The 22,964-nt window shown below is 47.1% G+C and overlaps 1 protein-coding gene across 1 annotated transcript in view; it reads right to left on the bottom strand.

Annotated features, from left to right (window-relative positions):
* The window catches only part of LOC139385832 (F-BAR and double SH3 domains protein 2-like), a 114,057-nt gene that overhangs the window by 43,543 nt on the left and 47,550 nt on the right, over positions 1–22,964 (bottom strand). Inside the window, exons 4-10 of the mRNA XM_071131082.1 lie at positions 12,667–12,746; positions 12,426–12,570; positions 12,019–12,152; positions 7,680–7,734; positions 7,246–7,374; positions 4,085–4,207; positions 3,861–3,956 (exon numbers count right to left, since the gene is read on the bottom strand). Of these exons, the coding sequence (XP_070987183.1) occupies positions 3,861–3,956; positions 4,085–4,207; positions 7,246–7,374; positions 7,680–7,734; positions 12,019–12,152; positions 12,426–12,570; positions 12,667–12,746 (762 nt within the window). The remainder of the gene's footprint in view (positions 1–3,860; positions 3,957–4,084; positions 4,208–7,245; positions 7,375–7,679; positions 7,735–12,018; positions 12,153–12,425; positions 12,571–12,666; positions 12,747–22,964) is intronic.

Below are 22,964 nucleotides of genomic sequence, written 5' to 3' on the forward strand. Positions count from 1 at the left end.
ACAGTATTGTGTAGTCCCTGTTCCTCTTATAGAATATTAACTCAACAGTATTGTGTAGTCCCTGTTCCTCTTATAGAATATTAACTCAACAGTATTGTGGGGCTCCTGTTCCTCTTATAGAATATTAACTCAACAGTATTGTGTAGTCCCTGTTCCTCTTATAGAATATTAACTCAACAGTATTGTGTAGTCCCTGTTCCTCTTATAGAATATTAACTCAACAGTATTATAGGGCTCCTGTTCCTCTTATAGAATATTAACTCAACAGTATTATAGGGCTCCTGTTCCTCTTATAGAATTATAACTCAACAGTATTGTGTAGTCCCTGTTCCTCTTATAGAATATTAACTCAACAGTATTGTGTAGTCCCTGTTCCTCTTATAGAATATTAACTCAACAGTATTGTGTAGTCCCTGATCCTCTTATAGAACATTAACTCAACAGTATTGTGTGTCCCTGTTCCTCTTATAGAATATTAACTCAACAGTATTGTGTAGTCCCTGTTCCTCTTATAGAATATTAACTCAACAGTATTGTGTAGTCCCTGTTCCTCTTATAGAATATTAACTCAACAGTATTGTGTAGTCCCTGTTCCTCTTATAGAATATTAACTCAACAGTATTGTGTAGTCCCTGTTCCTCTTATAGAATATTAACTCAACAGTATTGTGTAGTCCCTGTTCCTCTTATAGAATATTAACTAAACAGTATTATAGGGCTCCTGTTCCTCTTATAGAATATTAACTCAACAGTATTATAGGGCTCCTGTTCCTCTTATAGAATTATAACTCAACAGTATTGTGTAGTCCCTGTTCCTCTTATAGAATATTAACTCAACAGTATTGTGTAGTCCCTGTTCCTCTTATAGAATATTAACTCAACAGTATTGTGTAGTCCCTGTTCCTCTTATAGAACATTAACTCAACAGTATTGTGTAGTCCCTGTTCCTCTTATAGAATATTAACTCAACAGTATTGTGTAGTTCCTGTTCCTCTTATAGAATATTAACTCAACAGTATTGTGTAGTCCCTGTTCCTCTTATAGACTATTAACGCAACAGTATTGTGTACTCCCTGTTCCTCTTATAGAATATTAACTCAACAGTATTGTGTACTGCCTGTTCCTCTTATAGAATATTAACTCAACAGTATTGTGTAGTCCCTGTTCCTCTCATAGAATATTAACTCAACAGTATTGTGTAGTCCCTGTTCCTCTTATAGAATATTAACTCAACAGTATTATAGGGCTCCTGTTCCTCTTATAGAATATTAACTCAACAGTATTATAGGGCTCCTGTTCCTCTTATAGAATATTAACTCAACAGTATTGTGTAGTCCCTGTTCCTCTTATAGAATATTAACTCAACAGTATTGTGTAGTCCCTGTTCCTCTTATAGAATATTAACTCAACAGTATTGTGTAGTCCCTGATCCTCTTATAGAACATTAACTCAACAGTATTGTGTAGTCCCTGTTCCTCTTATAGAATATTAACTCAACAGTATTGTGTAGTCCCTGTTCCTCTTATAGAATATTAACTCAACAGTATTGTGGGGCTCCTGTTCCTCTTATAGAATATTAACTCAACAGTATTGTGTAGTCCCTGTTCCTCTTATAGAATATTAACTCAACAGTATTGTGTAGTCCCTGTTCCTCTTATAGAATATTAACTCAACAGTATTGTGTAGTCCCTGTTCCTCTTATAGAATATTAACTCAACAGTATTATAGGGCTCCTGTTCCTCTTATAGAATATTAACTCAACAGTATTATAGGGCTCCTGTTCCTCTTATAGAATTATAACTCAACAGTATTGTGTAGTCCCTGTTCCTCTTATAGAATATTAACTCAACAGTATTGTGTAGTCCCTGTTCCTCTTATAGAACATTAACTCAACAGTATTGTGTAGTCCCTGTTCCTCTTATAGAATATTAACTCAACAGTATTGTGTAGTCCCTGTTCCTCTTATAGAATATTAACTCAACAGTATTGTGTAGTCCCTGTTCCTCTTATAGAATATTAACGCAACAGTATTGTGTACTCCCTGTTCCTCTTATAGAATATTAACTCAACAGTATTGTGTACTCCCTGTTCCTCTTATAGAATATTAACTCAACAGTATTGTGTAGTCCCTGTTCCTCTTATAGAATATTAACTCAACAGTATTGTGTAGTCCCTGTTCCTCTTATAGAATATTAACTCAACAGTATTATAGGGCTCCTGTTCCTCTTATAGAATATTAACTCAACAGTATTGTGTAGTCCCTGTTCCTCTTATAGAATATTAACTCAACAGTATTGTGTAGTCCCTGTTCCTCTTATAGAATATTAACTCAACAGTATTGTGTAGTCCCTGTTCCTCTTATAGAATATTAACTCAACAGTATTGTGTAGTCCCTGTTCCTCTTATAGAATATTAACTCAACAGTATTGTGTAGTCCCTGTGTTACCGACACCCATTTCAGACCAAGTCAAACACTGACTGTAGGTGTTATAGAGCAGTGGAAAAACACAGTAAGATAGAGACTACAGACTTAACAGGTTTACAGAAGGACTGTTTCAACATGTGAAGGCACAGAGACAGTGAGTACGGTTACAGGCACACAATAATGTAATCATTGTGGATAGTCAGGTTAATATAATAGTTTGTTTAAAACCTTTACATGCTTTGTATGAAGACATGTTCCCCTAGTAGTCCTGTTGACATGGACACATCTGAGATCAGGAGACCTGATGTCACTCTGATAAATGCAGAACATCTCCTATCTATGTAAACATCCAACCAAAGTGACCATGTTATTTTTGGGAAGCATATTTGATTCTGAGTTTGGGCATCTAAAGTTTATATGTGAAAACTACTTCTAAGACCAACACATTCAGTTGTTCCAAACTCACTTCACTTCACAAAGAGGGAGGCTCGCTTGGCTGGTGCTGGAACATGCTCAGATCACATACACTGCTGGAACGCCCATTAAGGTGTTTAAATGTCCTAATCATTTGAAAGATTGCTCAGAAAACCAGGTGTTTTAATCGGTTCATGCTTATTTTTATTTTGACCTGACGCCGATTAAGATAAGCAGAGTAAGGTATTGACATGAGTGAATCCATAATCAGATTATTATCAAATGATTAATGTACATGTAAACGTACTCAGTGTTAACTGTGGGTGGCTCCCGAGCGGGTGGCTCCCGAGTGGCGCAGCGGTCTAAGGCACTGAGTCTCAGTGCTTGAGGCGTCACTACAGACACCCTGGGTTGATTCCAGGCTGTATCACAACTGGCCGTGATTGGGAGTCCCATAGGGCGGCGCACAATTGACCCAGCGTCGTCCGGGTTTGGCTGGGGTAGGCCGTCATTGTAAATAAGAATTTGTTCTCAACTGACTTGCCAGGTTAAATAAAGGTTAACATTTGTATTTTTTATTAACACAGTGAGGAGTAATGCTGTGTTCAAGTGCTCCTCAGAAACTCACATGGGAAGATCGTCACGGTAACTTGTTTGGAAAGTCGTTCTGTACTTGGAACGTTTCCGTGAGGCGAGCACATGAACACAGCATATGAACAGAGAACAGGGTTGGAGAGGGTTGAGTAAGGACATCTCAGATACAGGAAGCCTGTTAGTGTGTGTGTCTGTCTGACGGTGTGTGTGTGTGTGTGTGTGTGTGTGTGTGTGTGTGTGTGTGTGTGTGTGTGTGTCTGTCTGAGTGTGTCTGTGTGTGTGTGTGTGTGTCTGTCTGAGTGTGTCTGTGTGTGTGTGTGTCTGTCTGACTGTGTGTGTGTGTGTGTGTGTGTGTGTCTGTCTGACTGTGTGTGTGTGTCTGTCTGACTGTGTGTGTGTGTGTGTGTGTGTGTGTGTGTGTGTCTCACCGTGTCACAGTCGCTGGGTTGGAACTGGAAGTCTTGTGCTTTATGAAACACAGGGTTCTCCTGCATGAAGAGCTGCTGGTTAAACTCCTGCATCACCTGAGAGAGACAGAGATATACAGGATTACACCCACACACAGAAACACCCACACACAGAAACACCCACACACAGAAACACCCACACACAGAAACACCCACACACAGAAACACCCACACAGCTGTCTCACCCGGGTGGATTTGTCCAGTAGGAACTGGAAGGTGTTGTGTATGACCTGAAAGGCCTCCAGCTCTGTCTGACAGATAGAGATTAGATAGTCCTTCACATGGTTATATATCCCGCCATCCAACTCCTGAGAGAGACAGAGAGAGTGAGACAGAGACAGAGAGAGAGGAGAGAGAGACAGAGCAAGAGAGAGAGAGAAACAGAGAGGAGAGAGATAGAGAGAGAGTGAGAGAGAGGAGAGAGAGAGGAGAGAGAGAGACAGTGAGAGAGAGAGAGGAGAGAGACAGACAGAGAGAGAGAGAGACAGAGAGAGAGAGACAGAGAGAGAGGAGAGAGACAGAGACAGAGAGACAGTGAGAGAGAGAGGGACAGAGAGACAGAGAGACAGTGAGAGAGAGAGGGACAGAGAGACAGTGAGAGAGAGAGGGACAGAGAGACAGTGAGAGAGAGGGGGGGGGATATGAATGGATAGAGACAGAGAGAGAGGGGGGGGATATGAATGGATAGAAACAGAGAGAGAGGGGGGATATGAATGGATAGAAACAGTAATTAATCATTAACAGCTAATAGACTGGATGGATACTGTAGTACGAGCAGGGAGAAGGTGGAGGAAGAAGAAGGATAGACTGAGGGAGGAAGATAGGGCAGGAAAGACCTGTTGTTTGACGATGCAGAGGATGTATGGATCTGTGTGTGGGTCTGTGTGTTCTCTTGTTGCGTAAGAATCTGACCCCCTTCATCTTTCCCAACAGCAGACAGCACTATAGCCCTTTCCAATCCCCCCACACACACACAGCTGAAACAATGGCACGATGACAAATCTAGGGAAATTCCGTCATTGAGGGTGGAGGCTAGTCCCAAAAGTACTACCGAACCCTTACCCCCCTTCCTCATCCCTCCCTTCCCCTCCTCCCTCTCTCCACTCATCCATGTAGGGCAGTGTAAACAGCAGAATTATTCAAGTGGCCAGAAAAAGACACGCATCACATTTCTCTGTGGCACCAACTGCATCATTCAGTACAAACAGCTAACACATAGCTGTGTGTGTGTGTGTGTGTGTGTGTGTGTGTGTGTGTGTGTGTGTGTGTGTGTGTGTGTGTGTGTGTGTGTGAGTGAGTGAGTGAGTGAGTGAGTGAGTGAGTGAGTGAGTGAGTGAGTGAGTGAGTGAGCAGGCGAGTGAGTGAGTGAGTGAGTGAGTGAGTGAGTGAGTGAGGCAGGGTGGAGAGATGGGCCCTGTTCCAACTCCTTCCTTGGTTGAGGTAATCAACCATCTAGACATTCTGATTATCACTTTCTGACTTCAACAATCCTCCCTAACCAGGGATGACCTCACAGGACGAATGAAGCATTATTTTCTCAAGTACAGAGAGTGGGAGAGGAGGAGTGATAACAGCAGCTTGTATGTGTGGTTGATGCCCTGAACTGCTGTCCCGTGTGTTTGTGTGTGTGTGTGTGTGTGTGTGTGTGTGTGTGTGTGTGTGTGTGTCTATCTATCTATTATGGACGAGAGAGTCTCTCAGCAGTCACATATAGTGTCCTGGGGTTCACTACAGTCACATATAGAGTCCTGGGGTTCACTACAGTCACATATAGAGTCCTGGGGTTCACTACAGTCACATATAGTGTCCTGGGGTTCACTACTGTCACATCCTGGGGTTCACTACAGTCACATCCTGGGGTTCACAACAGTCACATATAGAGTCCTGGGGTTCACTATAGTCACATACAGTATCCTGGGGTTCACTACAGTCACATACAGTATCCTGGGGTTCACTACAGTCACATACAGTATCCTGGGGTTCACTACAGTCACATACAGTATCCTGGGGTTTAATACAGTCACATACAGTATCTTGGGGTTCACTACAGTCACATACAGTATCCTGGGGTTCACTACAGTCACATACAGTATCCTGGGGTTCACTACAGTCACATACAGTATCCTGGGGTTCACTACAGTCACATACAGTATCCTGGGGTTCACTACAGTCACATACAGTATCCTGGGGTTTAATACAGTCACATACAGTATCTTGGGGTTCACTACAGTCACATACAGTATCCTGGGGTTCAATACAGTCACATACAGTATCCTGGGGTTCACTACAGTCACATACAGTATCCTGGGGTTCACTACAGTCACATACAGTATCCTGGGGTTCACTACAGTCACATACAGTATCCTGGGGTTTAATACAGTCACATACAGTATCTTGGGGTTCACTACAGTCACATACAGTATCCTGGGGTTCAATACAGTCACATACAGTATCCTGGGGTTCAATACAGTCACATACAGTATCTTGGGGTTCACGACAGCACCACAGCCAGAGAGGAGAGAAGGAGAAGGAGGAGAGGATGAGAGAAGGGGAAGGAGGAGAGGAGGAGAGAAGGGGAAGGAGGAGAGGAGGAGAGAAGGGGAAGGAGGAGAGGACGAGAGAAGGGGAAGGAGGAGACGGGGGGAAGGGGGAGAGGAGGGGAAGGAGGAGAGAAGGGGAAGGAGGAGAGAAGGAGAGAAGGGGAAGGAGGAGAGAATGGGAAGGAGGAGAGAAGGAGAAGGAGGAGAGAAGGGGAAGGAGGAGAGAAGGCGAAGGAGGAGAGAAGGAGAGAAGGGGAAGGAGGAGAGGAGGGGAAGGGGGAGAGAAGGGGAAGGAGGAGAGGAGGGGAAGGGGGAGAGAAGGAGGAGAGGAGGGGAAGGGGGAGAGAAGGGGAAGGAGGAGAGAAGGGGAGGGAGGAGAGGAGGGGAAGGGGGAGAGAAGGGGAAGGAGGAGAGAAGGAGAAGGGGAAGGGGGGATGAGACAGTGAGAAGAGTAATTAGTGAACCCTTCTTCCTATCACAGCATGTGAGTTAGTGTGTGTGTGTGTGTGTGTGTGTGTGTGTGTGTGTGTGTGTGTGTGTGTGTGTGTGTGTGTGTGTCTTAATGTGAGATGAGTTCATGACCTGAGATACAGTAAGCTGACACACCGAGCAGTGGCTGAGGTGTTTGTGAAGCATGCTAAAAGATGAGCGTCAACACTATGATGTCTGAACACTAAAGATTCTGAATCTCTGACGCATGTGTCTGTCTGTGTGGGAGTGTATGTGATTATCTCACAGTCTAGAGGGTCCACTGTCATTCTCCTCACCAACCAGTCACTAAGGCCTAATGTGTGTGTGTGTGGTACCTGTATACAGTGCAGCAGGTCTGTGTGGTAGTAGCGGTCGTGGTGAGCGTTGGCTGCTGCCAAGGTTAACAGGTAGTCATTCCTGGCATGGGTTGCTTTAGAGTTACAGTCACTCCTCTTGGCTTTCAACTAGACAGAGACAGACATAATGACCGACAGAATGAGAGAGACAGAGTGACAGAGAGAGAGAGACAATGACAGAGAGAGAGAGACAATGACAGAGAGAGAGAATGACACAGTGACAGAGAGAGAGAGAGAGAGAGAGAGAGAGAGAGACGGAGAAAGACAGAGACAGAGAGAGAGAGAGAGAGAGAGAGAGAGAGAGACAGAGAGAGAGAGAGAGAGAGAGAGAGAGAGAGAGAGAGAGAGAGAGTGTTAAACAGCAGGCCAGATTGCTCTGCATACCAACATGTGGTTTGAGGAAGAGTGCTTACCTTAACGTTGGCTTTCTGTAAACTAATCCTGGACTGAAACAGACCCAGCTTTGACCTGAGAGACAACAGACCACATCAATCAACTCAGATCAAACCTAGACCCGAGACTGATCAGGCATTAGAAATCAACTCAGATTTGTTATATTTTACTTTAAGAATGTGAAATCTCAGATTAATAGTAGGGAGAATTATTTATTTCAGCTTTTATTTATTTGATCACATTCCCAGTGGGTCAGAAGTTTACATACACTCAATTAGTATTTGGTAGCATTGCCTTTAAATTGTTTAACTTGGGTCAAACGTTTCAGGTAGCCTTCCACAAGCTTCCCACAAAGGGAAGGTGAATTTTGGCTCATTCCTCCTGACAGATCTGGCTGGTGTAACTGAGTCAGGTTTGTAGGCCTCCTTGCTCGCACCAGCTTTATCAGTTCTGCCCACAAATCGGATTAAAGTCAGGGCTGTGTGATGGCCACTCCAAAACCTTGACTTTGTTGTCCTTAAGCCATTTTGCCACAACTTGGAAGTATTCTTGGGGTCATTATCTATTTGGAAGACCCATTTGCGACCAAGCTTTAACTTCCTGACTGATGTCTTGAGATGTTGCTTCAATTTATCCACATAATTTTCCTCCTCATGATGCCATCTATACTGTGAAGTGCACCAGTCCCTCCTGCAGCAAAGCACCCCCACAACATGATGCTGCCAGCCCTGTTCTTCAAGGTTGGGATGGTGTTCTTCGGCTTGCCAGCCTCCCCCTTCTTCCTCCAAACATAACGATGGTCATTATGGCCAAACAGTTCTATTTTTGTTTCATCAGACCAGAGGACATTTCTCCAAAAAGTCTGATCTTTGTCCCCATGTGCAGTTGCAAACCGTAGTCTGGCTTTTTTATGGCGGTTTTGGAGCAGTGGCTTCTTCCTTTCTGAGTGGCCTTTCAGGTTATGTCGATACAGGACTCGTTTTACTGTGGATATAGATACTTTTGTACCTGTTTCCTCCAGCATCTTCACATGGTCTTTGCTGTTGTTCTGGGATTGATTTGCACTTTTCAAACCAAAATCCGTTCATCTCTTAGAGACAGAACTTGTCTCCTTCCTGAGTGGTGTGACGGCTGCGTGGTCCCATGGTGTTTATACTTGCGTACTATTGTTTGTACAGATGAACGTGGTAACTTCAGGCATTTTGAAATTGCTCCCAAGGATGAACCAGACTTGTGGAGGTCTACAATTATTTCTCTGAGGTCTTGGCTGATTTCTTTTTATTTTCCCATGATGTCAAACAAAGAGGCACTGAGTTTGAAGGTAGGCCTTGAAATACATACACAGGTACACCTCCGATTGACTCAAATGATGTCAATTAGCCTATCAGGAAGCTTCTATAGCCATTACATAATTTTATTGAATTTTCCAAGCTGTTTAAAGGCAGAACGAGCGAGAGCGAGTGAGAGAGAGCGAGCGAGAGACAGACAGAGCGAGAGACAGACAGAGCGAGAGACAGACAGAGCGAGAGACAGACAGAGCGAGAGACAGAAAGAGCGGGAGACAGAAAGAGCGGGAGACAGACAGAGCGGGAGACAGACAGAGCGGGAGACAGACAGAGCGGGAGACAGACAGAGCGGGAGACAGACAGAGCGAGCGAGAGACAGAGCGAGAGAGAGCGAGCGAGAGCGAGAGAGAGCGAGCGACAGAGCGAGAGACAGAGCGAGCGAGCGACAGAGCGACAGAGCGAGAGACAGAGCGAGCGAGCGAGCGAGAGACAGAGAGCGACAGAGCGAGAGACAGAGAGCGCGCGAGACAGACAGAGCGAGAGACAGAGGAGAGAGAGACAGAGAGAGAGAGAGAGACAGAGAGTTCCTATGTGAGTTCCTACTGCTTTATAGTGAGTGATAAGGAACAGAGCCAGCCAGGAGAGTAACACTGCCACCCTACTGCAACTCTCTCTCTCCATCTATCTTTTACACTTTACACACAGACACACAGACACACACCTCCCCTGGTCTCGGTGGTTGGGTTACGGTTGAGAGGTAGGTCTGAGTGTGGTTGGGTTAGGGTGTGGTTGGGTTAGGGTTGAGAGGTAGGTTTGAGAGGTAGGTCTGAGTGTGGTTGGGTTAGGGTTGAGAGGTAGGTCTGAGTGTGGTTGGGTTACGGTTGAGAGGTAGGTCTGGGTTGTGGTTGGGTTAGGGTTGAGGTAGGTCTGAGTGTGGTTGGGTTAGGGTTGAGAGGTAGGTCTGAGTGTGGTTGGGTTACGGTTGAGAGGTAGGTCTGGGTTGTGGTTGGGTTAGGGTTGAGGTGGTTGGGTTAGCGTTGAGGAAGGTCTGAGTGTAGTTGGGTTAGGGTTGAGAGGTAGGTCTGAGTGTGGTTGGGTTAGGGTTGAGAGGTAGGTCTGAGTGTGGTTGGGTTACGGTTGAGAGGTAGGTCTGAGTGTGGTTGGGTTAGGGTTGAGAGGTAGGTCTGAGAGGTAGGTCTGAGTGTGTTTGGGTTAGGGTTGAGAGGTAGGTCTGAGAGTGGTTGAGTTAGGGTTGAGAGGTAGGTCTGGGTTGTGGTTGGGTTACGGTTGAGAGGAAGGTCTGAGTGGTAGGTCTGAGTGTGGTTGGGTTAGGGTTGAGAGGTAGGTTTGAGAGGTAGGTCTGAGTGTGGTTGGGTTACGGTTGAGAGGTAGGTCTGGGTTGTGGTTGGGTTAGGGTTGAGGTAGGTCTGAGTGTGGTTGGGTTAGGGTTGAGAGGTAGGTCTGAGTGTGGTTGGGTTACGGTTGAGAGGTAGGTCTGGGTTGTGGTTGGGTTAGGGTTGAGGTAGGTCTGAGTGTGGTTGGGTTAGCGTTGAGGTAGGTCTGAGTGGTAGGTCTGAGTGTGGTTGGGTTAGGGTTGAGAGGTAGGTCTGAGTGTGGTTGGGTTACGGTTGAGAGGTAGGTCTGAGTGTGGTTGGGTTAGGGTTGAGAGGTAGGTCTGAGTGTGGTTGGGTTAGGGTTGAGAGGTAGGTCTGAGAGTGGTTGAGTTAGGGTTGAGAGGTAGGTCTGGGTTGTGGTTGGGTTACGGTTGAGAGGAAGGTCTGAGTGGTAGGTCTGAGTGTGGTTGGGTTAGGGTTGAGAGTGGTTGGGTTAGGGTTGAGAGGTAGGTCTGAGAGGTAGGTCTGAGTGTGGTTGGGTTAGGGTTGAGAGGTAGGTCTAAGAGTGGTTGAGTTAGGGTTGAGAGGTAGGTCTGGGTTGTGGTTGGGTTACGGTTGAGAGGTAGGTCTGAGTGTGGTTGGGTTAGGGTTGAGAGGTAGGTCTGAGAGGTAGGTCTGAGTGTGGTTGGGTTAGGGTTGAGAGGTAGGTCTGAGAGTGGTTGAGTTAGGGTTGAGAGGTAGGTCTGGGTTGTGGTTGGGTTACGGTTGAGAGGAAAGTCTGAGTGGTAGGTCTGAGTGTGGTTGGGTTAGGGTTGAGTGTGGTTGGGTTAGGGTTGAGAGTGGTTGGGTTAGGGTTGAGAGGTAGGTCTGATTGTGTTTGGGTTAGATTGTGGTTGGGTTACGGTTGAGAGGTAGGTCTGAGTGTGGTTGGGTTAGGGTGTGGTTGGGTTAGGGTTGAGAGGTAGGTCTGAGTGTGGTTGGGTTAGGGTTGAGAGGTAGGTCTGAGTGTGGTTGGGTTAGGGTTGAGAGGTAGGTCTGAGAGGAAGGTCTGAGTGTGGTTGGGTTACGGTGTGGTTGGGTTAGGGTTGAGAGGTAGGTCTGATTGTGTTTGGGTTAGATTGTGGTTGGGTTAGGGTGTGGTTGGATTAGGGTTGGGAGGAAGGTCTGAGTGGTAGGTCTGAGTGTGGTTGGGTTAGGGTTGAGAGTGGTTGGGTTAGGGTTGAGAGGTAGGTCTGATTGTGTTTGGGTTAGATTGTGGTTGGGTTAGGGTGTGGTTGGGTTAAGGTTGAGAGGAAGGTCTGAGTGGTAGGTCTGAGTGTGGTTGGGTTAGGGTTGAGAGTGGTTGGGTTAGGGTTGAGAGGTATGTCTGAGTGTGGTTAGGGTGTGGTTGGGTTAGGGTTGAGAGGTAGGTCTGAGTGTGGTTGGGTTAGGGTGTGTTTGGGTTAGATTGTGGTTAGGTTAGGGTTGAGAGGTAGGTCTGAGTGTGGTTGGGTTAGGGTGTGGTTGGGTTAGGGTTGAGAGGTAGGTCTGAGTGTGGATGGGTTAGGGTGTGTTTGGGTTAGATTGTGGTTAGGTTAGGGTTGAGAGGTAGGTCTGAGTGTGGTTGGGTTAGGGTTGAGAGGTAGGTCTGAGTGTGGTTGGGTTAGGGTGTGGTTGGGTTAGGGTTGAGAGGTAGGTCTGAGTGTGGTTGGGTTAGGGTGTGGTTGGGTTAGGGTTGAGAGGTAGGTTTGTCCACCTACTTGGCCTCGATGTCAGCCTTCTCTCGAACGGCCTGAGCCACCTGTTCTGAGTCGTAGTATTTCTTCTTGGCTTTGGCCAGGTCCTTCACAGAGTCCTGCAGCTCCACCTGGATACGATTCAACTGTTCTATACTCTACACACAGCACAGAGAGACAGCAGTCACACACACACACACATTATAGTCTACACACAGCACAGAGAGACAGCAGTCACACACACACATTATAGTTTCTACACCTGCATTGCTTGCTGTTTGAGGTTTTAGGCTGGGTTTCTGTACAGCACTTTGTGACATCAGCTGATGTACGAAGGGCTTTATAAATACATTGGATTGATTTAGTCTACACACAGAGGGACAGCGGTTACACATAGAAATAGTATATTAGATTAGGACACACACACACACCTTGTTGAGCTGCTGTTCCTTGTATAGCCGTACAGTTTTAGCAGGATCTGAGATCTCATTCTTGTAGTTGTCACACACGTTGATGCGAGACTGAGTCACCTGTACTGTCCCCTTCAGATAGGACCGCCACACAGCATACACATTCCTATACACAGTTTACGCAAGATGAAGACTGCTAGCCAATCAAGATCAGTGTCATGTTGTGGTCGAAGCTGATAGCAGGGGCCTGTCCTCTACTCACCTGTAGTCTGTGCCTTGGTCCTCTGGTTTGATGCCTGGCCAATCCCTCCTCAGGTACTGACTGGCCAGCTTCTGCAGAGCCTGTATAGATCAACAACAACAGAGAGAGACGAGAGGAGAGAGTGCAGACAAATTAGATTATTGTTCTGCTGTATAGTGTGATATAGATTACTGTTCTCCTGTATAGTGTCAGTCTGATATAGGTTACTGTTCTCCTGTATAGTGTCAGGGTGATATGGGGCGGCAGGGTAGCCTAGCGGTTAGAGCGTTGGACTAGTAACCGAAAGGTTGCAAGTTCAAATCCCCGAGCTGACAAGGTACAAATCTGTCGTTCTGCCCCTGAACAGGCAGTTAACCCACTAGGCCGTCATTGAAAATAAGAATTTGTTCTTAACTGACTTGCCTAGTTAAATAAAGGTAAAATATAGGTAACCGTTCTCCTGTATAGTGTCAGTGTGATATAGGTTACTGTTCTCCTGTATAGTGTCAGGGTGATATAGGTTACTGTTCTCCTGTATAGTGTCAGGGTGATATAGGTTACTGTTCTCCTGTATAGTGTCAGTGTGATATAGGTTACTGTTCTCCTGTATAGTGTGATATAGGTTACTGTTCTCCTGTATAATGTCAGTGTGATATAGGTTACTGTTCTCCTGTATAGTGTGATATAGGTTACTGTTCTCCTGTATAGTGTCAGTGTGATATAGGTTACTGTTCTCCTGTATAGTGTCAGTGTGATATAGGTTACTGTTCTCCTGTATAGTCTGATATAGGTTACTGTTCTCCTGTATAGTGTCAGTGTGATATAGGTTACTGTTCTCCTGTATAGTGTGATATAGGTTACTGTTCTCCTGTATAGTGTCAGTGTGATATAGGTTACTGTTCTCCTGTATAGTGTCAGGGTGATATAGGTTACTGTTCTCCTGTATAGTGTCAGTGTGATATAGGTTACTGTTCTCCTGTATAGTGTCAGTCTGATATAGGTTACTGTTCTCCTGTATAGTGTCAGTGTGATATAGGTTACTGTTCTCCTGTATAGTGTCAGGGTGATATAGGTTACTGTTCTCCTGTATAGTGTGATATAGGTTACTGTTCTCCTGTATAGTGTCAGTCTGATATAGGTTACTGTTCTCCTGTATAGTGTGATATAGGTTACTGTTCTCCTGTATAGTGTCAGTGTGATATAGGTTACTGTTCTCCTGTATAGTGTCAGTCTGATATAGGTTACTGTTCTCCTGTATAGTGTGATATAGGTTACTGTTCTCCTGTATAGTGTCAGTGTGATATAGGTTACTGTTCTCCTGTATAGTGTCAGTCTGATATAGGTTACTGTTCTCCTGTATAGTGTCAGGGTGATATAGGTTACTGTTCTCCTGTATAGTCTGATATAGGTTACTGTTCTCCTGTATAGTGTCAGTCTGATATAGGTTACTGTTCTCCTGTATAGTGTCAGGGTGATATAGGTAACCGTTCTCCTGTATAGTGTCAGTGTGATATAGGTTACTGTTCTCCTGTATAGTGTGATATAGGTTACTGTTCTCCTGTATAGTCTGATATAGGTTACTGTTCTCCTGTATAGTGTCAGTGTGATATAGGTTACTGTTCTCCTGTATAGTGTGATATAGGTTACTGTTCTCCTGTATAGTCTGATATAGGTTACTGTTCTCCTGTATAGTGTCAGTGTGATATAGGTTACTGTTCTCCTGTATAGTGTCAGGGTGATATAGGTTACTGTTCTCCTGTATAGTGTCAGTGTGATATAGGTTACTGTTCTCCTGTATAGTGTCAGTCTGATATAGGTTACTGTTCTCCTGTATAGTGTCAGTGTGATATAGGTTACTGTTCTCCTGTATAGTGTCAGGGTGATATAGGTTACTGTTCTCCTGTATAGTGTCAGGGTGATATAGGTTACTGTTCTCCTGTATAGTGTGATATAGGTTACTGTTCTCCTGTATAGTGTCAGTCTGATTTAGGTTACTGTTCTCCTGTATAGTGTGATATAGGTTACTGTTCTCCTGTATAGTGTCAGTGTGATATAGGTTACTGTTCTCCTGTATAGTGTCAGTCTGATATAGGTTACTGTTCTCCTGTATAGTGTGATATAGGTTACTGTTCTCCTGTATAGTGTCAGTGTGATATAGGTTACTGTTCTCCTGTATAGTGTCAGGGTGATATAGGTTACTGTTCTCCTGTATAGTGTGATATAGGTTACTGTTCTCCTGTATAGTGTCAGTGTGATATAGGTTACTGTTCTCCTGTATAGTGTCAGTCTGATATAGGTTACTGTTCTCCTGTATAGTGTCAGTGTGATATAGGTTACTGTTCTCCTGTATAGTGTCAGGGTGATATAGGTTACTGTTCTCCTGTATAGTGTCAGGGTGATATAGGTTACTGTTCTCCTGTATAGTGTGATATAGGTTACTGTTCTCCTGTATAGTGTCAGTCTGATTTAGGTTACTGTTCTCCTGTATAGTGTGATATAGGTTACTGTTCTCCTGTATAGTGTCAGTGTGATATAGGTTACTGTTCTCCTGTATAGTGTCAGTCTGATATAGGTTACTGTTCTCCTGTATAGTGTGATATAGGTTACTGTTCTCCTGTATAGTGTCAGTGTGATATAGGTTACTGTTCTCCTGTATAGTGTCAGGGTGATATAGGTTACTGTTCTCCTGTATAGTGTGATATAGGTTACTGTTCTCCTGTATAGTGTCAGTGTGATATAGGTTACTGTTCTCCTGTATAGTGTCAGTCTGATATAGGTTACTGTTCTCCTGTATAGTCTGATATAGGTTACTGTTCTCCTGTATAGTGTCAGTGTGATATAGGTTACTGTTCTCCTGTATAGTGTCAGGGTGATATAGGTTACTGTTCTCCTGTATAGTGTCAGTCTGATATAGGTTACTGTTCTCCTGTATAGTGTCAGTGTGATATAGTTTACTGTTCTCCTGTATAGTGTCAGTCTGATATAGGTTACTGTTCTCCTGTATAGTGTCAGGGTGATATAGGTTACTGTTCTCCTGTATAGTGTGATATAGGTTAATGTTCTCCTGTATAGTGTCAGTCTGATATAGGTTACTGTTCTCCTGTATAGTGTCAGGGTGATATAGGTTACTGTTCTCCTGTATAGTGTCAGTCTGATATAGGTTACTGTTGTCCTGTATAGTGTCTGTTGGAGAGAGAGTGCTCTCCTGACAACAGAGAACACTCATTAATAAAACAGCAACAACAACAAAGCGCTGGTTCCAATCAGGACAACTAGAGCTTTAAGGCACCTTGATGACGTCCTCCCCTCTCTCAAGCCCCGCTCTCCCTCAAGCCCCGCTCTCCCTCAAGCCCCTCTCTCTCTCAAACCCCTCTCTCTCCCTCTCCCATCTCCCATTTCTCAATTTCTCTCTATCGCACAGATGGCAAATGAGGCCACAAACATGTATCCACTATCCTCATGTGATTGCTTCAAACCTCCAGCACTGCCCGTGGTTTTAGGGGAGTGCTGGCCTGGGGAGAAAGCTCCATCCTGGGGGACCGCTGACCCCTCTAACTCCCCACCATGGGACACACATGGCACAGATATGACCAATGACAGCATCACAGCTGTAATAGAAAAACAATACCATACTGTAGGCACTGACACACACACACACACACACACACACACACACACACACACACACACACACACCACCACCACCTAACCAAAACAGTCAGAGCAGAGTGGGTGGTGCTGAAGGAAAGGGCTGAGAGGTTAAACTGACACAGTAAAGTGGCCTCTCCTCTCTCTGCCTCTGAAATCATTAAAGGGGGGGGGGGGTCTGCAACTGAGAGAGAGAGGCATTCAACAGCTCTTAATGGTGCAGTGATCTTCTATTTATCTACCACCCCCCCCCCCCCCCCCACCCCCCGCTAAATCCCCCTAAACCGCCTCTTCCTCCCCGTCTGCCTCCTCTTCCTCCCCCTCCGCCTCCTCTTTCTGTTCTTCCAACTCCCCCTCTTCTTCCACCTCAAAGTAGAGGCTCAAAATAACTCAGACTACGCACCCCGTCACCTCCGGCCTGCACGCAAACATGCACACGCACAGAAAGAGAGATAAAAAGAGCAGGGGAAGAGAAACGCCCATATCCCACAGGCATGCAGCCTCTCATCTAATCTTTCTCTGCTCATACTCTCAATCTCTCTCTCAGGATGGCTTGAAACACACAGAGATATAAGGAGAGAAAGGAGAGAGGAGAGAGAGAGGGAGCAAGGAGAGAGAGAGAGAGGAAGAGAGGAGAGAGAGAGAGGAAGAGAGGAGAGAGAGAGAGAGAAGAGGAGAGAAAGGAAGCAAGGAGAGAGAGAGAAGAGGAGTGAGAGGGAGTGCTGACAGGTCAGATTACTAGTGTCTGGTGGCATGACCCTGCTCCCAAAATGAAACACCTTCTCTTCATCTCCCCATCCCTCCCTCCCTCAAGGGCCATTTAATGCAATGCTATAGGCCTAACCTGTGAAATTTGACCTTAACCAATGGAGAGGTTAGGTGGATGGTGGTGACAGGCCGTCCCACAGGCAGAGGCGGGTCTAGTCTGCCCTCTCCTGCTGATTGGTTGACTAAACAACAAATGTGGTCATGTCTCGCTTGTCTTTGGTTCGATCTTCTCCGTACCAGACAAGGACGGCGTCTTCTCAGTACTGCCCCAGACCAGGACCGCCACGTCTTGTCAGGACCAGACCAGGACCGTGTCTTGTCAGTACAGTACCAGACCAGGACCGTGTCTTGTCAGTACAGTACCAGGACCGTGTCTAGTCAGTACAGTACCAGACCAGGACCGTGTCTTGTCAGTACAGTACCAGGACCGTGTCTAGTCAGTACAGTACCAGACCAGGACCGTGTCTTGTCAGTACAGTACCAGACCAGGACCGTGTCTTGTCAGGACCAGACCAGAGCCGTGTCTTGTCAGTACAGTACCAGGACCGTGTCTTGTCAGTACAGTACCAGGACCGTGTCTTGTCAGTACAGTACCAGGGCCGTGTCTTGTCAGTACAGTACCAGACCAGGACCGTGTCTTGTCAGGACCAGACCAGGGCCGTGTCTTGTCAGTACAGTACCAGGACCGTGTCTTGTCAGTACAGTACCAGGGCCGTGTCTTGTCAGTACAGTACCAGGACCGTGTTTTGTCAGTACAGTACCAGGACCGTGTCTTGTCAGTACAGTACCAGGACCGTGTCTTGTCAGTACAGTACCAGACCAGGACCGTGTCTTGTCAGTACAGTACCAGGGCCGTGTCTTGTCAGTACAGTACCAGACCAGGACCGTGTCTTGTCAGTACAGTACCAGACCAGGACCGTGTCTAGTCAGTACAGTACCAGACCAGGACCGTGTCTTGTCAGTACAGTACCAGGACAGTGTCTTGTCAGTACAGTACCAGGACCGTGTCTTGTCAGTACAGTACCAGACCAGGACCGTGTCTTGTCAGTACAGTACCAGGACCGTGTCTTGTCAGTACAGTACCAGACCAGGACCGTGTCTTGTCAGTACAGTACCAGGGCCGTGTCTTGTCAGTACAGTACCAGACCAGGACCGTGTCTTGTCAGTACAGTACCAGACCAGGACCGTGTCTAGTCAGTACAGTACCAGACCAGGACCGTGTCTTGTCAGTACAGTACCAGGACAGTGTCTTGTCAGTACAGTACCAGGACCGTGTCTTCTCAGTACTGCCCCAGACCAGGACCGCCACGTCTTGTCAGGACCAGACCAGGACCGTGTCTTGTCAGTACAGTACCAGACCAGGACCGTGTCTTGTCAGTACAGTACCAGGACCGTGTCTAGTCAGTACAGTACCAGACCAGGACCGTGTCATGTCAGTACAGTACCAGGACCGTGTCTAGTCAGTACAGTACCAGACCAGGACCGTGTCTTGTCAGTACAGTACCAGACCAGGACCGTGTCTTGTCAGGACCAGACCAGAGCCGTGTCTTGTCAGTACAGTACCAGGACCGTGTCTTGTCAGTACAGTACCAGGACTGTGTCTTGTCAGTACAGTACCAGGGCCGTGTCTTGTCAGTACAGTACCAGACCAGGACCGTGTCTTGTCAGGACCAGACCAGGGCCGTGTCTTGTCAGTACAGTACCAGGACCGTGTCTTGTCAGTACAGTACCAGGGCCGTGTCTTGTCAGTACAGTACCAGGACCGTGTTTTGTCAGTACAGTACCAGGACCGTGTCTTGTCAGTACAGTACCAGGACCGTGTCTTGTCAGTACAGTACCAGACCAGGACCGTGTCTTGTCAGTACAGTACCAGGGCCGTGTCTTGTCAGTACAGCACCAGACCAGGACCGTGTGTCAGTACAGTACCAGACCAGGACCGTGTCTAGTCAGTACAGTACCAGACCAGGACCGTGTCTTGTCAGTACAGTACCAGGACAGTGTCTTGTCAGTACAGTACCAGGACCGTGTCTTGTCAGTACAGTACCAGACCAGGACCGTGTCTTGTCAGTACAGTACCAGGACCGTGTCTTGTCAGTACAGTACCAGACCAGGACCGTGTCTTGTCAGTACAGTACCAGGACCGTGTCTAGTCAGTACAGTACCAGACCAGGACCGTGTTTTGTCAGTACAGTACCAGGACCGTGTCTTGTCAGTACAGTACCAGGACCGTGTCTTGTCAGTACAGTACCAGACCAGGACCGTGTCTTGTCAGTACAGTACCAGGGCCGTGTCTTGTCAGTACAGTACCAGACCAGGACCGTGTCTTGTCAGTACAGTACCAGACCAGGACCGTGTCTTGTCAGTACAGTACCAGGACAGTGTCTTGTCAGTACAGTACCAGACCAGGACCATGTCTTATCAGTACAGTACCAGACCAGGACCGTGTCTTGTCAGTACAGTACCAGGACCGTGTCTTGTCAGTACACAGTACCAGACCAGGACCGTGTCTTGTCAGTACAGTACCAGACCAGGACCGTGTCTAGTCAGTACAGTACCAGACCAGGACCGTGTCTTGTCAGTACAGTACCAGGACAGTGTCTTGTCAGTACAGTACCAGGACCGTGTCTTGTCAGTACAGTACCAGACCAGGACCGTGTCTTGTCAGTACAGTACCAGGACCGTGTCTTGTCAGTACAGTACCAGACCAGGACCGTGTCTTGTCAGTACAGTACCAGGACCGTGTCTAGTCAGTACAGTACCAGACCAGGACCGTGTTTTGTCAGTACAGTACCAGGACCGTGTCTTGTCAGTACAGTACCAGGACCGTGTCTTGTCAGTACAGTACCAGACCAGGACCGTGTCTTGTCAGTACAGTACCAGGGCCGTGTCTTGTCAGTACAGTACCAGACCAGGACCGTGTCTTGTCAGTACAGTACCAGACCAGGACCGTGTCTTGTCAGTACAGTACCAGGACAGTGTCTTGTCAGTACAGTACCAGACCAGGACCATGTCTTATCAGTACAGTACCAGACCAGGACCGTGTCTTGTCAGTACAGTACCAGGACCGTGTCTTGTCAGTACAGTACCAGACCAGGACCATGTCTTGTCAGTACAGTACCAGACCAGGACCATGTCTGGTCAGTACAGTACCAGGACAGTGTCTTGTCAGTACAGTACCAGGGCCGTGTCTTGTCAGTACAGTACAGGACAAGGACCATGTCTTGTCAGTAAAGTACCAGGGCCGTGTCTTGTCAGTACAGTACCAGGACCGTGTCTTGTCAGTACAGCACCAGACCAGGACCGTGTCTTGTCAGTACAGTACCAGACCAGGACCGTGTCTTGTCAGTACAGTACCAGACCAGGACCGTGTCTTGTCAGTACAGTACCAGACCAGGACCATGTCTTGTCAGTACAGTACCAGGACCGTGTCTTGTCAGTACAGTACCAGACCAGGACCGTGTCTTGTCAGTACAGTACCAGACCAGGACCGTGTCTAGTCAGTACAGTACCAGGACCGTGTCTTGTCAGTACAGCACCAGACCAGGACCGTGTCTTGTCAGTACAGTACCAGACCAGGACCGTGTCTTGTCAGTACAGTACCAGGACCGTGTCTTGTCAGTACAGTACCAGGACCGTGTCTTGTCGTACAGTACCAGACCAGGACCGTGTCTTGTCAGTACAGTACCAGACCAGGACCGTGTCTAGTCGGTACAGTACCAGGACCGTGTCTTGTCAGTACAGCACCAGACCAGGACCGTGTCTTGTCAGTACAGTACCAGACCAGGACCGTGTCTAGTCAGTACAGTACCAGGACCGTGTCTAGTCAGTACAGTACCAGACCAGGACCGTTTCTTGTCAGTACAGTACCAGACCAGGACCGTGTCTAGTCAGTACAGTACCAGGACCATGTCTTGTCAGTACAGTACCAGACCAGGACCGTGTCTAGTCAGTACCAGGACCGTACCAGACCAGGACCATGTCTTGTCTTGTCAGTACAGTACCAGACCAGGACCATGTCTTGTCAGTACAGTACCAGACCAGGACCGTGTCTTGTCAGTACAGTACCAGACCAGGACCGTGTCTTGTCAGTACAGTACCAGACCAGGGCCGTGTCTTGTCAGTACAGTACCAGGACAGTGTCTTGTCAGTACAGTACCAGGACCGTGTCTTGTCAGTACCAGACCAGGACCGTGTCTTGTCAGTACAGTACCAGGGCCGTGTCTTGTCAGTACAGCACCAGTACCGTGTCTTGTCAGTACAGCACCAGACCAGGACCGTGTCTTGTCAGTACAGTACCAGACCAGGACCATGTCTTGTCAGTACAGTACCAGGACCGTGTCTTGTCAGTACAGTACCAGACCAGGACCGTGTCTTGTCAGTACAGTACCAGACCAGGACCGTGTCTTGTCAGTACAGTACCAGGACCGTGTCTTGTCGTACAGTACCAGACCAGGACCGTGTCTTGTCAGTACAGTACCAGACCAGGACCGTGTCTTGTCAGTACAGTACCAGGACCGTGTCTTGTCAGTACAGTACCAGACCAGGACCGTGTCTTGTCAGTACAGTACCAGACCAGGACCGTGTCTAGTCAGTACAGTACCAGGACCGTGTCTTGTCAGTACAGTACAAGACCAGGACCGTGTCTTGTCAGTACAGTACCAGACCAGGACCGTGTCTAGTCAGTACAGTACCAGGACCATGTCTTGTCAGTACAGTACCAGACCAGGACCGTGTCTAGTCAGTACAATACCAGGACCGTGTCTTGTCAGTACAGTACCAGGACCGTGTCTTGTCAGTACAGTACCAGACCAGGACCGTGTCTTGTCAGTACAGTACCAGACCAGGACCGTGTCTTGTCAGTACAGTACCAGACCAGGGCCGTGTCTTGTCAGTACAGTACCAGGACAGTGTCTTGTCAGTACAGTACCAGGACCGTGTCTTGTCAGTACAGTACCAGACCAGGACCGTGTCTTGTCAGTACAGTACCAGACCAGGGCCGTGTCTTGTCAGTACAGTACCAGACCGTGTCTTGTCAGTACAGTACCAGACCAGGACCGTGTCTTGTCAGTACAGTACCAGACCAGGGCCGTGTCTTGTCAGTACAGTACCAGGACAGTGTCTTGTCAGTAGAGTACCAGGACCGTGTCTTGTCAGTACAGTACCAGACCAGGACCGTGTCTTGTCAGTACAGTACCAGGGCCGTGTCTTGTCAGTACAGCACCAGACCAGGACCGTGTCTTGTCAGTACAGTACCAGACCAGGACCGTGTCTTGTCAGTACAGTACCAGACCAGGACCATGTCTTGTCACGGCCCTGGTCTGGTCTTGTCAGTACAGTACCAGACCAGGACCATGTCTTGTCAGTAAAGTACCAGGGCCGTGTCTTGTCAGTACAGTACCAGGACCGTGTCTTGTCAGTACAGCACCAGACCAGGACCGTGTCTTGTCAGTACAGTACCAGACCAGGACCGTGTCTTGTCAGTACAGTACCAGACCAGGACCGTGTCTAGTCAGTACAGTACCAGGACCATGTCTTGTCAGTACAGTACCAGACCAGGACCGTGTCTAGTCAGTACAGTACCAGGACCGTGTCTTGTCAGTACCAGACCAGGACCATGTCTTGTCAGTACAGTACCAGACCAGGACCGTGTCTTGTCAGTACAGTACCAGACCAGGACCGTGTCTTGTCAGTACAGTACCAGACCAGGGCCGTGTCTTGTCAGTACAGTACCAGGACAGTGTCTTGTCAGTACAGTACCAGGACCGTGTCTTGTCAGTACAGTACCAGACCAGGACCGTGTCTTGTCAGTACAGTACCAGGGCCGTGTCTTGTCAGTACAGCACCAGACCAGGACCGTGTCTTGTCAGTACAGTACCAGACCGTGTCTTGTCAGTACAGTACCA

Source organism: Oncorhynchus clarkii, chromosome 27, assembly GCF_045791955.1.
Source record: "Oncorhynchus clarkii lewisi isolate Uvic-CL-2024 chromosome 27, UVic_Ocla_1.0, whole genome shotgun sequence".
Classification (NCBI taxonomy): domain Eukaryota; kingdom Metazoa; phylum Chordata; class Actinopteri; order Salmoniformes; family Salmonidae; genus Oncorhynchus; species Oncorhynchus clarkii.